The 16,624-nt window shown below is 38.5% G+C and overlaps 2 protein-coding genes and 1 long non-coding RNA gene across 3 annotated transcripts; 1 reads left to right on the top strand and 2 right to left on the bottom strand.

Annotated features, from left to right (window-relative positions):
- Window positions 1–625: 625 nt before the first annotated feature.
- pole2 (polymerase (DNA directed), epsilon 2) lies at window positions 626–6,982 on the bottom strand. The gene is given in 20 exon segments (XM_032547681.1): window positions 626–788; window positions 874–941; window positions 1,023–1,199; window positions 2,028–2,136; window positions 2,219–2,296; window positions 2,368–2,427; window positions 2,506–2,528; window positions 2,530–2,561; window positions 3,144–3,233; window positions 3,306–3,478; window positions 3,563–3,635; window positions 4,110–4,158; window positions 4,245–4,301; window positions 4,413–4,496; window positions 4,576–4,650; window positions 4,735–4,828; window positions 4,915–4,992; window positions 5,773–5,848; window positions 5,922–6,022; window positions 6,861–6,982. Coding segments are annotated over 20 exon segments (1,587 nt in total). The 5' UTR covers window positions 6,932–6,982; the 3' UTR covers window positions 626–769.
- A 1,330-nt stretch (window positions 6,983–8,312) lies between these two features.
- LOC116709268 (kelch domain-containing protein 1) lies at window positions 8,313–16,133 on the top strand. Its single transcript, XM_032547682.1, is given in 15 exon segments — window positions 8,313–8,404; window positions 8,490–8,605; window positions 9,349–9,419; window positions 9,811–9,928; window positions 10,558–10,670; window positions 11,971–12,058; window positions 12,129–12,212; window positions 12,291–12,343; window positions 12,345–12,363; window positions 14,002–14,060; window positions 14,171–14,280; window positions 14,372–14,444; window positions 15,246–15,330; window positions 15,474–15,526; window positions 15,784–16,133. Coding segments are annotated over 15 exon segments (1,197 nt in total). The 5' UTR covers window positions 8,313–8,394; the 3' UTR covers window positions 15,929–16,133.
- On the bottom strand, window positions 12,694–13,743 carry LOC116709269 (uncharacterized). Its single transcript, XR_004336839.1, has 2 exons — window positions 13,242–13,743; window positions 12,694–13,158 (listed from the first exon to the last, which is right to left on the bottom strand). It is a non-coding gene; the product is annotated as an uncharacterized LOC116709269 (long non-coding RNA).
- Window positions 16,134–16,624: the final 491 nt, after the last annotated feature.

Genomic DNA, 16,624 nt, shown 5'->3' with positions numbered 1-16,624 from the left:
CTACCAAATACTAAGAAGAATTTAAAGAATCAGAGAAATGTGACGATGAGAAGCAGAAGGCTGAGAGACCCGATCTGACCGGGTCACAGAGAGCAACAGCAAGCCATCTGGTTTTTCCGATAATGTGCTTTTCTGGTGCTGGGAAAATTGTATTCAGGGTGTTTCCAGCTTTGAAAGCCTTGTTTTTTTTCCTTCCACTAAACTTTTTTCCTCAAAATTGCAGCTGAATATTAGATGTTAAAAATTAGGCTTGGACAATTTTCTTTATTCTCAGAGAGAGACTGAGGACAACTGAAAAGTAAATGTCCTTTAATAAGCTCAGACATTTTATTATTCAAAAACTTCCTGTTTGGTTTGCTTTCCTTAATTATTAAATTTATTAAATAAGACACGTTTTACGTTGATCTATAATATAGTCCCTGATACCTTGTCATTAATTTGACTGATGAAATTTTACTTTAGATGAACCTCCCTGGCTCTCTTGAAGTTCGCGATAGAAATTTCTCACAAGTGAGAAAAGAATTAATTAGATTAAATATGATTTTCTCAAACCTAGTTGCTTAAACAATATGCAGTAAAACTCTCATACAAACAAGTGTTAGAATAAAAAGGATTCTGATCATTTTAATTTCAGTGAATAAAACTTTTATTTAGACACAACAAACATAAAAATCAGGTATTTGATAACTATCCAAATTCAAAATGCATTATTATTATTTTACAAGTGGAATATACAAAGGCTTGGAAACAGGCAGGTTCAGGATTTTCCTTAAAGTCCTTGAAGTTTGCTGTGAAGAAAAAATATAAAATTATGAACATGAGTCTGAAGGAGAAAAGAAAGGAGAAAGTCAAAAACTACAACACATGTCCCACCTGTCTTCAACAGTTCTGTTGGATGGGTAGTACACCTTGAACGTGAAACCGCTTCTAGGAAACGAGCCCTGGAGGAAAGAAGAAGCAGCTAAAATTAAAACATCCTTTTAAAGAAAAGAGGCAAACTTCTCGGTTTAGTCTTTTGGTACCGGGTTGAGACACAGGCAGTCGGTGCTGGAGATGGAGAACGGGTCGTACTTGTCGGCGAACACGATGACGTCGGGCACGGGGTAGACCCGCAGGGAGTAGTCGTAGGCCCAGAAAACCGGACTGACGTAGAGAGGAAGAGGAGTCAGGTGGCCCTGGGACAGGACGGTCTTCACAAACTGGAGAGGAAGAGGAGGAAGAGGATGTTTCAGTGGAAATGGAACCAACATGGAGGAGCTTCTCCAGCAACACCTTAACTTTTCATTTATAAAGTTGAGTGTGCTCTATTGTGAATTTAAGTGACAGAACAACATAAAGTAGTAGGAAGTTAAATTATTCATGGTTTTAATGGATAAAATCTGAAAAGTGTGGCGTATGTTTGTATTCAGCCCCCCTGACTCAGCAGTTTGCAGAAGTTCCAGCTCCCGTCCAGCCGGAGACGACTTTAGGTTCATACACACAGGCTTTCTGTCGGGCAGGCCGTCATCCACACAGAGGACATCGCTCTTTTAGTAAACGGCCTTTTTTGAGTCTGTTTGCTCCAGTTAACGATTAATCAATTACTATCTGATTAATCATTTCAGCACCAAAACAATCAGTTTTTAAAATGGGTCCCAGAGTGGAAGAACTTCAACACAGACATTCCTATACGAGTCACTCTCACAAGTAACAAACATGGCGCCCCATAGTGCTTTTTTCATGCTTTGGCAATGTTACAGTGCCCCCTACTGGTCCTGGCATACTTACTACACACTTATGAAAATCTACCATTAGTGTCTTTGTGGACACTTTGAGTCTGAATTTTTATTGTTTTCTAATTAGGTTACTTCTTAAAAACAGTTTTATTGAGTTTTTATTTGTAATAAAATATAAAAACCCATGCAACATTTGTGATTTATGCAGCCACTTTGTGTTGGTTTTCATGTGACAAAATGTGAAAAGGTTTGAGTGGTGTGAATGTTTTGGTTCTGTATTTGCCTCTGATGCCTCAGACAAAATAAACTCACATGATTTGGGATATCGAGGTTACTGTTGGGCAGCCGGACGCAGTTCCTGCACATCTTGTTGACCAGATCTTCTCGCATGATGATGATCTCCTGGCTGCAGTATTGAATCCTGACCAGATCACATTTTTACAGTCACTTCATGCAAAACAACCAGAGACCCTCCAGGTGATGTTTTGTCCCGTTTGCTTCACCTGCATGGGTTGGTTGTAAACACGGAGCCAGGCACCCTCTGCTGGAAGTCCTGTGTGATGTGATCTGCCAGCGGCGGCCTGAGGGAAACACGGTTCAGTTCAGCAGCTTCCAGCTCAGAGGAACACAGGTGATCAGACTGGAGGCGTACCTGGGCAGGATGGTGCCGGGGCCGGGGTCCTCCGGGCCAGGAACAAACACAAAGCGACTGCTACGCGTTCAGAAAAACATTTCACATTAACGACCCGGTTCAGATACAGGCTGATCTGTGAGAGCTGGAAGACCCTACCTGCTATGAATGCTGGGATACTGAACAGATGATATCAGCCAGGGTCTTTAATGATTCTGCAAAAACACATTACAAGTAAAAAAATGCTCAAAAATTAGTCAGAACCAAATTATAGATGGTTCAATCTATTAACTGAACAATTAACTAGATTCCATTTTTTCCATAAACTTTATTCCTGGTCAAATTTTACGACAGAGTTTAAAGGTAAAGACCTAAAATTATTATTATTTTTTTTAAATTTCATGTATAATCTTATTATTATAACTTTATTCTGGTAATTTTACAACATTATTATCCTAATATTACAATTTATGAATATTACAACTTTCTCATAATAATAAAACTTTATTTCATAATATTGTGACTTTACTCTTTTATTACAACTATGCTGATTTTATTACAACTTTGTCATTAAATTTCAACTTTATTCTCAAAATATTACAATTATTCTGGTGTAATTACGATTATTGTCATTATGTTAAGACTTGTTTCTTGTAATGTTACGTCTTTACGCTTGTAATTTTCTGAATTCATTCTTGAAATGATTTTTTTTCTTAATCTATCCCTGAAAGTCCGTTACAATACTATTGAAATATATTTTTGCTGCTTTGCTCCACGAACTACAAGCTCTTACTTACCTCTGAGGGATTTAATCTGAGTTTTTCCATAAGGAGCAGAAGAAAAGTTTCCACAAAAGATGAAGCAGGTTGGAGGCAGAGCAGCATATCCTGTTAGAGAAAGAGCAAGACGATAAGGCGGCTATCATTCTCTGGTGAATGTGAGAAGCTGCAGAATCAGACCTGAGAACATGACGTTGAGCTTCTCCATCACTTCCACGCTGTCCAGCCAGACGTCAGAGACGATCACAAACATGGCGTCTTCGTTCTCCTCCTCCAGCTGCTTCAGCTTGGACGAAGCTTTAACCGAGGTGGAGGACGGACCGCCGAAGAAGTTTATGTTGCCGTAGTACGCCCTGAATTCAGAGCAAACATCAGCAAACTCTGAGAGGAAGAGTCTAGGAGGTGTAAGAAAACCTTAAACGTCCAGCTGCACCGACCTTGTAGCAGACGAAGGCTCTGTTGGTGGGAATCCAAAGCCGTTAACGTGGAACACCGAGTCTTCGTACCAACCTGAAACAGAGACACAGTAACATTTAATCCTGACCATTTGTCTGCTTGATTTTATAACATTTTTCTTTCCTTTCCAAAGAATAAACATGAAATATATTCATAGCGCTGATGAAATTCCAGTAGAGGTTTACAAATACTTCCACTAATTACCATGTTGGTATAGTGCTTTAGCATTACCTTCAGCTCAATACTGTGTTAACTAATGTTGAGGATTTCCAACATTAGTGCAGGGTTAACTGCACTAACCCTGCACTTTAGGGTTAGTGCAGTTAACCTTTAGCTCGCTGTGCTCACAATAACATGTCAGGGATCATTCTGGCTGAATGTTTGACGTCTCATTCATGGTTTTCTTATAGAATCCATAGATTATGCTGCCACCATTATGCTTATGAAGCATCTTCCAACACATTTTCTTCAATATCCAGGTTTATGTTTAGGACTACAGGTGTAGAAATAATGTAAAATGAATCTTACCTTCTGCCAGCACAAAGCAGGACTCTGTGTACAGACCATTATGAAACTGGTGAAACAGCGGCTAAGGAAAAAAATCCACCTGATGCCGTGTAAAATATTAAATCTGTAGGCAAACTGAAATCGATCTAAGGATATTGCTTTGGACATGTCCAGCTGTACTGTCCCACTCGGGTCCTCCAGGTAAAATTTACCCTTTAAAAAAGAACAGATGATTTTAAATGTTCCTCAATGTTTTTAAAGCAACTTTTAATTCTGTGTAGAAGGAGGACAATGTCAGAAAGTTTAGACTCTCCTGCAGCTCACCTCTTTCAGCTGTGTGATCATTCCCAGTACAATCACCTCTCCCAGTTTAGCTGTGCTGCCGAGCAACGCTTCAATCATCCTCAGCTGAAGAAATCAACTAATGCGTTATGAATTAAGGCCGTGAATCATTTTTATCTTATCCAGATTAACGTAGATTCTGCACCTGAAACTTGTTTTGACCTTCCACCACAGCAGCTCCGATGGCCGGCGGCGTGAACAGCTCATGGCGATGCGTGCGCTTAAAAACAAAAAATAATAAAAATCACATTTAGGCTAAAACAACAAACAGCAACCTTACCGTTATGACTGGGATATTACCGACCTGCTGTAAGATGGTGTAGCGCTCCCTGAAGAACTCAGCTTTATCTCTGGCCAAACCGCACAGACCGGGCGCCGGGTGGCTCGTCATGCTGATCCTGCACAAAAGGAACGCAGAGGAAGAGCTTTTCCTCTCGCAGCAGCAACACAAGACAAGCCGAGGGGATGCAGGTGAAAAACTCACGGTACAAATTTCTTCCTCTCCACACTGTAAATGTATCTGGGAACGTCAAAAGCTCCGATGATGTTGAACATGTTGTCTCTAGGAGGGAAAGGTCGGTCATGTGAGCAACAGAGCTGAGCGACATTACGAGCACAGGATATCAAAAATAAATATTCTAAAAGGTTTTCTACTTGGACAGAAATAAAAATGGGAATATCTACATTTTTATGTTGATTTATTGAAATGATTTTACAACAAACTACAGTTTTGATTTTAATAGTATTTACATCATATTCCACCTTCCAGTGGTGCCTGGATAAAAGTCCCTGGTAGCTTCTGACATCGCGCTAATGATCAGAAATGTTGGCTTTTAAGCATAATTAAAACATTTTAACTAGAGCTTGGACTCGATTAAAATTTCTAATTGAGTTCGTTTTAGGGTCTGTAATTAATTTTAATCAAAACCTTTATATAAACAAAATAAATAACATTTTCAATTCCCTTTTTATGCTAAACTATTGAATAAGTAGACATATGAGCTATAATTTGTTATATAATTTGAATGGCTTCAGCATTTAAATTTAACTGAAGTATAAAGCCTTAGCATTAGCTTATGCTAAGTACCATGTTAGCATGGCTTCTTAATGTTAGCGGAAAGAATGTTTACAATTGAAGCTTTAGCGTTAGCCTAGCTAACTTTGTAGTTACCAGTGTTGATAATAAATCTGATCATATCAGACCAAGGATGAGCATATAAAACCTTCTGATCGACACTGCACTACCGATAAAAAATATCTATATAATTATGAGAGTATTAGCTGAAATGATCCTGTTAGAAAAGAAATGAACCAAAACATTGACCTGACTGAGGAAACTCACATGGTGTCATCCCCGGCCTGAGTGCAGTCCTGAACGGCGCTTTCCACCACAGACAGCTCGATCATGTTAGAGGACACTGCATGAAGACACAGCAAGGTCAGGAACACGAAGGACGCTCATCTTCATCGTCATCATCAGATTAAACTTACATGGCTGCTTCTCCACTGCGTCCAGAACCTTTTCAACAACATCATCCAGTTCAGAGGAATCCACCGACTCCAGAACCTCCACCAGATACCTGCTGGCTTCACTGAAACACAAACAGCAGAAACATTAATAATGACAGAAAACGGAATAGATATATACATAATATATAATAACAAATATATATTTATAGGTCTTTTTCATCTTTGTTTGATGTTTAGGTACTCTTGAGGAATTTTGTGTTATTTTGATATAATCCTCTTAAAATGTTTTTTTTTTCCAACTCTGTGTACAGTTTTAATATATATTTATATATATGAAAATTAGCTTTTTCTCTAAATTTGATATATTTATGACAATATTGTATGCTCATTAATATCTAATGTAAATGAACCCAATCAATCAATGAGTACAGTAAAATATTTCAAAGTAAAACTCAAAATGACAACTGAAAGTTTACTTTATTTTCTAAAAACAAAAATGCTTTTGAATAAATTATAACATGATCCAAATGTTAATTTGTATTCAAAAAGTCTAGAGATATATTTCTAACACCTATTTCTGTTCATTTTTATCATTTTCCTTCTCAGCCCAGAAAATGAGCTTCTGATGCCTCTTAGGTTCTGGATGGATTTAATTCAAGAAATGTGAAGCTTGTGCAACTTTTTCCTTCCACTAAGCTTCCCACTGATTTGCTAGGACGTCCAGTCAGCAGTCCTTCAACTGACTATCAGCCATAACTTCATGTTTCGGTATTAAAATAATTCCTATACGGTCTGATATAGGATTAAAATTTTTAGAGAAAATGTATTAATGAATTTGCAGTCTTTAAAATGACGGAAACACTAAGAGCTTCTAAACATCCAGGCTTCTTAGTGATTCTATTTATTTATTTATTTTCAGATACATTTTTTAATAATCTTCAATGAGTAATAAATACATACGGTCGAAGAATAAGGCCTCTCATCTTGAACCCGGTGGAAACCTTCGTCTTTATTTTGTGAGAAACATCCATTTTTCCTCCTCTCACTGCTCAACTTTGGCGCTAAATGACAACTTCCGCACACATTCCGTCACTTCCGTACAAATTCCGCTACTTCCTCTACAGCAATCGATGCCAAAATAAAAGCGAGGAAACAGAGCGCTACAGATAAAAGATTTGGAACCGTAATGGATGAAAATATAAAGCTTACTGCCGCCTGTGCTACATTATAAATCATTTTCTGTACTCAGTGAACAAACCAAACAACGCAGCACAAGTTCCAGAACAGTAGAAACAGGCAGTATGGCTCCCTACCCCGGGCGGCATGAACTAGTGGGGCGCGCAGGTACTGGGAATAATGTCAGATTTAAGTTCCCAACATTTTTTTTGTTGTTTATTTGCATGTTCATGTACTTTAAGTTGTGTACTGCAAGAAATGATTGATGTAGAGTACAATTAGCTAATGCAGAATGCTGTATTTGATTTATAGCATTCACTTTAAAGGGATACAGTGAGCCTAAAGCCCCATTTTAAAACACTTATTTTAAAACATACCTTAATAGTACAAATATTGCAAATTGTGTTATTGCAAATATACCTTAATATGCAATAACACATACAGTGGAAATCATCTGGCCTTACTCCAGAAGCTAACATTGAAGCTTTCTTATCTCTGCTGTTGGAGCTCAGTCAATCAGAGCCAAGAAAGAAAAAAAAAAGATGCTCAGTGAAAGCATATCTAAATTAATTTACATATAATTTGGAGCTAAGTTCTGCAGAAAACTCTTTAATAACTGCTAGGAGGTGGCTGGTTCACTGTATTTCACTTTTTTAATTAATCTGGATTGCATGTAATTGTCTGTTGAGCAAAGTATATAAAAATAAATAAACTTCCTTACTTGAAATATAGTAAATATTTATATTTATCTAAATGCTAAATCCATGCCACAAACACTTCTTCAAACAGCCTTTCTACTTACACACAACTAATCAACTAAAAGGCACTCAGAGGGGTCAAGGTTTACTGGGAAAGTTATCATTAAGGAACAAAATGTTTTGCTTTCAAAAGATCGATTATATTGACACGGCAGACTGAGAAAGATGAGGTCTGGGTTGAGGGAAATAAAGAGGTTTCCACTTTGACCCTCAAAATGTAACCTTCATCCCTCCTTCCATCATGGTTAGCTATTTGCAGAAGCTAACTGTAAAAGTTGCATTTTCATTCATATATGACTGTATTATTACACATAAATAACAATTATATTGAGAATAAATTAAAAATGTTGTTTTTAATTGTGGAGTTTTAAAGTATGCATTTATCACTGTGTGTAAACAAACTGAACTAAAGGAATTAACGCTTTGGGGAGATTTTATTATGCTGAACGTAGAGGATCGGAAGTTGTCTTTTATTTTGTAGTAGTGTTTACACAGCTGCTGGTGGAGACGATGAACTTGTTGTTGTTGCGTCTCGGGAGCAAAATGCTGAATTTAACAGCATGAGAAAAAGTAACCCTGCAGCTCTTTCGCGAGTGTGTAAATATGTTTTTCATTTAAAATACACGTTTCTTCCCTTTGTCTGCTGAACTGACAGGACGGAGGATGGACCCCGCCTTTGAGCGGCACTGCTCGGAGCTGGTAGCCCGGGAAAGGAGCGGACACACGGCGGTGGTGCTGGACAGCCTGCTGTATGTGTGGGGGGGCTACATGGTGAGCGAAATACACAAATACGTCACCAGATCCACGGAAATCTGCATGAAAAGCTATGACAGCTGTCACTTCGTGTCTTTGTAGTTTTTGGTCGTTTCGTACCCGACCTGCCAGGACGTTTTATTCCTACCACCGATTCCAACACCCCCCCCCCCCCCCCCCCCCTCGTCCTTTTCATGCCCACTTCTTGCCATGTCATTTCGTACCAATTCATTTGAACAACTGCATCTCCGTTTATCTTTAAGTGAAGTATTTTCATTAATTACTTTTTCATTTTATTTCAAGTCAAAGGAGAAAGAAATGCATGTTAAACCCCTTAGTGGATAAAATTTGAATATGTGTATATACAGTACATACACATAAATACAAATATATAATTACAGTACAAACAAGACATTGTCTAAGTTATCCAGTTAATTTTTATATAATAATATTCTATTTGTACACAGAGAAACGCATTTAGCTCCAAAAGGATTGAAGTAAACAATACATTACATGTTGCAATATAAATGAAATATACAATTACTATAAATATATGCTAAAATATATTGTGATGCATATACATTTACAATGCAATAGGCTGATATATGTCACTTACAGTATTACCCCTGATGGGAACTAAATGTTGGTGCATATTCATTTCCTTCTTCCATTTTGTATCTGTAAACAAACAGTTTAATGAAATCATAACTAACTTTGTATGAAATGATGCTAGTTATTAATAATCCTGTTTTATTTTGCAGTCGATTGCAGATGAAGAGGTTTTTATTCCCAGTGATGAAATCTGGGTCTATGACTTGGAAGGAGGGATATGGTAAGAATTAATCAGGTTCAGCTGAACTCCTGTTGACCTCCTACTGACCTCCTGTTGACCTCTTGTTGACCTCCTACTGACTCCTGTTGACCTCTTGTTGACCTCCTACTGAACTCCTGTTGACCTCCTTCTGACCTCCTGTTGACCTCCTACTGACCTCCTGTTGACCTCTTGTTGATCTCCTGCTGACCTCCTACTGACCTCCTGCTGACCTCCTGTTGACCTCCTACTGACCTCCTACTGGCCTCCTGTTGACCTCCTACTGACCTCCTACTGACCTCCTGCTGACCTCCTGTTGACCTCCTACTGACCTCCTGCTGACCTCCTACTGACCTTTAATAATGAATGTTTTCTGACTGCAGTTTTCTTTGTTTTGTCCTGTTTTTTGAAGGCAGGTGTTCCACATGGCCGGTGACGTTCCTCCCTCCATGTCTGGGACCTGTGGCTCCTCCCTCGGTGGAAACATGTACATATTTGGAGGATGTGATGACGGCGGACAGACCAATCAGGTCAGAGCGCCTCACCTTGCTCTTCTGTTCTATAATTAAGATTATATGATTATTTTTAACCCCGACAGGCAGAATTAGGTGTGCGTTTATCCAGCCCCTTGCCAGCATTAATTCCCCTGAACTTATTAACCTTTTGCTCCAACCATAACTTTCAGTATTTTATTGGGTTTGACTGACAAAAATATGAACAAAATTTTAACATGGAAGAAATATTTGACATATTTTTCAGATTTATCACAACATTTTGTGTTAGCTTTGTGATGACAATAAAACTATTTATTACATCTTTTTAGGTAACTTTAGGGTAGCATGTAAAACCCCACAAACACAAGTTTTTGTTCTTGAAAATCTTCCCATTTTAAAGGATTTTGCATTTATTATCTTTACTTTAATATATTTAAAAATTATTATTCTATCTTTCTTTGCATGCTTCCATGTTGCCTCTCATTTATCACTTCTAATGATAGAATATAAATATATCCAACGGTCATTGGAGAAAAGCAGGATCCTCTGTGTAAATGTGTAATAATTTGATGTGTTTAAATGTTTGATAAAGTCATAATCAGCCTTAATTAGCCTAATAAATGTAATTGAACTCTGTTAATGTGAATGTCTGACTGCTTGTCCAGATGTTCTGTGTCGACCTGACAGACGGTCAATACGTGTGGAAGAAGATCCTCCCAGATTCTGGTTCTGCTCCCTCACATCGAGACAAACTGTCCTGCTGGGTTTATAACGGAAAGTGAGGAACTCAAAACGACAAATTCCTTATTTTCATTGTGTATTTTAGTCAGAAGTTGATACCAGGGAGTTTTACAAAAACAAAGTGACATCATCCCAGAATCGACAGGCTTGAGTTTGTAAAAATTTTAGTTTGGGAAACCATGGTTTAAAAAATGCTAAACATGAGTGGCTTGTTTAAAAGACAAACTCTTTGTCTCTAAAAACAACACGGCGGCACAGATTACCTCTACATGCACAGCATTTCTGAAATTCTGCCCATTAGACAGAAGAGAAAGTGGCTGACAGCATGGTCCAAGAAAAACAGCAAAGAAGATGCAGCTTATTACAACAATACTGTTAATAAAGGTATAATTTAAAGACATTTATTTTATTCTTATAATTATTATTTTTTACATCCACATAGCAGTAATATAGAACAAATACCTGCTAAATGCGATAGTTTTCATGCACTTATTGCACAGAAAAATATACTTTTTTCTCATTTTTATCCCAAATCATATATTATAGAAAAACACCAAACTAACAGTCAGATAATATCTGATTAATTAGGTTAATATAAGTAGTCATGGCACCTGTAGTTACAATCCATCCAGTTTTTCTCATGTAAATTGGTATAAATTGGTTGTTTTACTAGATGACTAGTAAAACAAATCACTTGTGATGCTAACTCCCACCTGCAGGTGGCAGAATTTCTAACTTCTACGACTTATTTTTATACTTTAGTGGAAGTAATTTAAAAAATTGCAAAAGAAATAATAAGAAACACTCATCAGATTAATTTAATGATAATCAAGAAAATGTGCTGAATAAATTGTACAAAAAAGACATAATATAAAAGTTGTATTGAATCAGTAAACAAAGTGCAATGAATGACCAGCCTCAGGTTTACTTGGGGTCAAGTTATTGTCTGTGATTGATAAAAGTCACATTTATACAGGAGCAAACCAAAGCAAACCCTCAGTTCTTCATGGAAGGAAGATAAATTCACACACCTTGCAGTACAATTTGTTTGGAGAGGATTTCATTACGAAAAAAATATTGCAAATATTTCTAAAGTAGCTCCAGGGAAACAACGTATTACTTTAAGTTTCATGTATAGCGATTAAAGTTTGACAGGCCAAGTCCAGTTTAGTCCAAATCACAGCTAAGATGTTCAGAGAGCTTTGAAAGATTTAAGTGTAAAGATGTAACAATATAAATAACCACAGATCAACATTTATCAACGCATTAAAACATATTTTGGGTATGACTTGGTTGTAAATATAAATGTTTATTTCCATGCTGTGTTTTTCTTCCAGGCTCATCTACTTTGGAGGATACGGCCATAAAGTTCTGGCTGATATCACCAGCAGGAACCGAAACTTCATCCTGGATGAAACATCCTGGGTAACGTATCAACCAGCTGGAACTAACTCAGGACTTTTTAACATCTTTAAGATAATGGTTCTGTTTGCAGGTGGATGATTTGTTTTGGGGATGGAACAATGAAGTTCATGTATTTGACCCAGTTAAAGGCAGCTGGGCTGAACCCCAGACTCATGTAAGCGCATCATGAACAACTCTCCACCCTGCGGTCCGAGATGTTTTCAGAGCAGAACCGTTTTGTTTCCTCCTGCAGGGCCGGCCTCCCGCTCCCAGAGCCGCCCACGCCGGCGCCACGCTGGGGCGCACGCTGTGGAGGCCGAGTCATGGTGAGTCATGGTGAGTCATGGTGAGGGAACTGCTAATCTATTCATAAACACTGTAAAAAACCTACAACTTCTTATTCTTAGTGTCTGAATCGTATTAAACTTTTCAGGTTCTACACCAGGAAGGATCATCAAAATGATTTCTTTTTGCTTTTTGATGCAGCTGTAAACTTCCTACAAAATCAGAACCTTATGTCCATTTCTTTAGTATTTGGCAGATTTGCTTCTCATAACAGACTGATGAATGTTTTCCTTCTGACAGAACCGGAGTAACTGTCATGTTGGGTTTTAATCGTCTGACCCACATGCAAGAACACCCACAGAACAAGGGAAATCAGTAAAATTATATTTATTGCAGAGAATGACAGTCAGAGAAAAAGGGGAAAAACTGGTCCGGAGAGGATTCGATGCTTCTGGTTGGAGTTAAGGGTGAGAGAGTATGGTGAGTTCGATGACTGGAGGAAATGGTAAACTGCTGGAAAAAACTTAACGTTCTTACTTCAGCTGAGATGATACGGACCGGGGGGGGGGGGGAAGGTCTGAAGGATCCTGGGCGGATTACTTGAGGTCGAGTGTTGCTGCTTCGCTTATGGTGGTGGGGCAGCTCTGGAGGGCGGACAAGATCTGGGCGGGTCTTTGTTATGGCCGGAGAGAGGAAGGCAGCGAGCGTGGAGATCCGATCACCAAGGTGGGATTCAGGGACTGGGCATCCGGTGGGCAATAATCCACCGGCGTCACAAGGAGAGGTTCTGCGCGGGATTTCCACTAAGGGGTTCACAGCTTCTGTAGTGAGAGTTCCTATGGAGGCACAAAAAAAAACAAGGAATCACTAGAAATTCACAAAGTTCGATCACTGGAGAACTTCAGGTGGCCTGTAATACCAAAACTGGCAAAAACACTCTGGCACTGGTGTGTAGGCTGCCTCCTCCTCTTATGCTCCTCCAAATGAGATCATGCAGTGCAGGTGATGAATATCAGCTGGTCCACGCCCTCCAGGAATGACTGCCAGGCGCCCCCTGAAGGATGGACAGGGAAACAGCAACCCCAACCACAGACAGGAAACACCCAGGAACCCAACAGTAACTGGGTCAGGGTTCTAATGTTTAATCATAAATGCTAGTTCAGCTAATGCGCTACACTAACACAGCATTTAGCAGAAGCTAATGCTAAAATGCTTAGCACATTTTCTTCCTGTATGTTTCTGTTTGTCATAAAATTATTGGGAAAGAAAAAAGACAAGAGAGGAAATGAAACTGAACTCGTCAAAATAAGAGCATGAATGTAAATGTCTGACTACTTGAAGAATTCGTTACAGTTGATAACCAAAACTTGAACTTTATCCAGCTGGAAGTTTTCAAAACACTTAAGTAAATTAGAACTTTAACATTTGTCAGGAAAAATTAATGTACTGGAAGCTAAATGCAGTAAACATTTTCAAAGTTAGCAAAAACGGACAAGTACGAAGAGAAAAATTAGCTGTGCTATCAGTGGATTAGCGGAAGCGCTCCCACCACTGCTGACCTGATGACAGACAGTAAAAAAAAAGTTGATCTTTTCACACAGTGCATGTAAATATCTGTGCATTAACAGCCTGATGTAGTACAGCTGGATGCTAGCTGCTTTGCTCATTTTTACTCACAGGAAACCAGGACGAATGACCTTCACTGCCTCGACCTTGAATCCTGGACGTGGACTGAAATGTCAGTAAACAAACACAGAATGCTCCAATCATATTCAGCCAACATGTCTGACCAAATGTCATCTGAAAATGTTCAGTATCATGCAGACGGTTACTGTGATTCATATGCAGAGTTCCTTCATCTGCGGCTCCGGTGGGCAGATCCTGGCATACGGTCACGGCTGTGTCAGAGTCCACCATGTTCCTGTTCGGAGGCCTGAGTGTCGACTGCAAACCAATGAGTGAGCAAATATACCTGCATATTCATCCGATTAGCATCCAGCTCATGTTTTTAGTTCAGATCTCTTCATCTTCACATACTTTCCACTTCAGGTGACGGCTGGCTGTTTGACGTAGAAACTAAGAAGTGGAGGGAGTTTGAGCATCCCTACCAGGATAAGCCCAGGTACCAGACTGACCTTAAAGGTCAGGAGACAAAGTCCGAACCGTCGGGACAAAGTCCTGAAAACATTTTGCTTGTCTCTGTGGGTCGCAGCAAATTTCAGCTCAGCTTGAAGGGGTTTGTTTCTATGGAGAGCAGTTTCATTCAAAATTAAATTAAAAGATAAATAAAAACTGTATTAATAAAACATAAAAATAATAAATTTTGTGAAGTGTCTTGAGATATTTGCTGTGAATTGGTGCAAAATATAAGTAAAATAGAATTTAATAAAATTAGTAAATGATTAATCAAATGTATAATTGTCTCCATGAATAAAAACTAAATTTATAATAAAAATATTTTTAATAGGGAGATTATTTTTTCAGTCAGTTTTACTGTTTATTAAGTTATTCCAGGATCCCCAGCCCTCATGAAATAGTGCTTATATTAATAAGTCAGTGAAATACACAAAATAGCTCCATAAAATGAAACACCATTATGAAATAAGTGATGATATGAATATGTAGATGAAATATAAATAAATAAATCTAAAAAAAACTGTGATTAACAAAATCACAGTTATAGTTATATAAAATATATTTACTTTTTTGATGGGGGACATTTATTTACTTGATGGAGTATTTAATAATGAAGTACTTAGTGTATTTTTAATTTAATTTGAATGAATTGCTCTGTCAGGATAAACATTCAGCCACTGAGGGTGAATTGATATATTTGACCCTGTCTGCATGAGAGAAGCTCCAGTCTGAGTGAAATTGTTTTCACTCAGTTTATTTTAGACATAAGTTGTTTTTTCTGTCTCAGGTTGTGGCACACAGCCTGCGGCGGCAGAGACTCAGACGTGGTTGTGTTTGGTGGAAGCTGCGACTACATCCTGCTTGTTGACACTGTGAGCATTTCATGAGACTGAGCATCATGCTGCAGCTCAGTGGATGCAGAAAACAGCAGGAAGCACCGACTGTAAAGTGGAAAAACTGCTTATTTATTCTAGTTGAAATAATTGTAATAATCTCGTATAACTATATTTTTCAGGGACATTGCAACGACGCTCTTGTTTTCCAGATGCAGCCACATCCTTTGTTCAGGTAACAAACTTCGTCTCATGAAGCTGAAGAAGAAAACAGGAAAACTTCATGTAGCGATTTAGACATGAATGAAACATAACAGACAATATTAACCGTTCATCTGTCTGTGTGACGTATTTGTTCCTCTAAATAACGGCGGTTTTAATGCTGGAAACTTCAGTTTGGAATTTGAAAACTTTGGTCGTGTTACTTTAAATAGGACATTGTCTCTCGATATAGAAATGTAATTTTCTTGACATTTTTTTTGTCCCTGACAGGATTTGTGAGGATTACATTGCTAAGAATGTGAGGACCTTAGAGAGGCTGAGAAAGCAGCTTCCTCTTCTCCCTCCCAAGCTGCTGAAGGATCTGCAGAGGAGGATTTCTTTCTACCGGCCCTCAAAGAAGCAGAGCAACAGCTGAACCTTCAAAAAATGCCAAAACAGCACAATGACATACAGTATACGGTGACTAGTTTAAATTTAAAAACACACTGTGCTAATATATTTGATGGGGTTTTATTTGATTATTTTACAGATATACATTTTCTTTTGTACAGTGTTTGTGTCCAAACAGTTATGTTCTGTTTATGTGATGGCTGTTTATTAAATAAGATATTTGAAAATCATTTTATAGAGATTATTCACGCACAGCCTGGTGTTTCCTTAGGTTTATTTTATTTTGCATGAAAAAAGAAAAACTACATTTTTTGTTTGACTCGTGCAGCTCCATGTTGAACCACCGAGTGGCAGCAGATTCTCTCGTGTTTGGCTGAAATGTGGAGCAGAAGTGCAGCTGTGAAGGCCGAAAATCGTCCTGGTGCCACAATCCGTTTGAAAAAGTGCAGCAACGGGTCGGGGAAATACTGGAAGCAAATATTTCCTTTCCTAGAGAAGCCAGGACAGTTTAAAGTCCAGCATTGCACCCAAAAACTGTTTATTTGACTAAATAAAGTCTGAAGAGGGAGCCCGTTCTCTGCGGTCAGTCATTTCCTGATTTAAAAGGAAGTTTAGGAACCGTAGGAAACAAACACACAGGCTCTGAGGGAGCCTGCTGGGAGTAATGGGACGACATGACAAACCAGGGAGGTCTGCGTCTTTTCACACTGCGCCTCCTGGC

Source organism: Xiphophorus hellerii, chromosome 19, assembly GCF_003331165.1.
Source record: "Xiphophorus hellerii strain 12219 chromosome 19, Xiphophorus_hellerii-4.1, whole genome shotgun sequence".
NCBI classification, from domain to species: domain Eukaryota; kingdom Metazoa; phylum Chordata; class Actinopteri; order Cyprinodontiformes; family Poeciliidae; genus Xiphophorus; species Xiphophorus hellerii.
The sequence above is the reverse complement of the archived record's forward strand: the minus strand, read 5'-3'. Positions and strand labels throughout refer to the sequence as shown.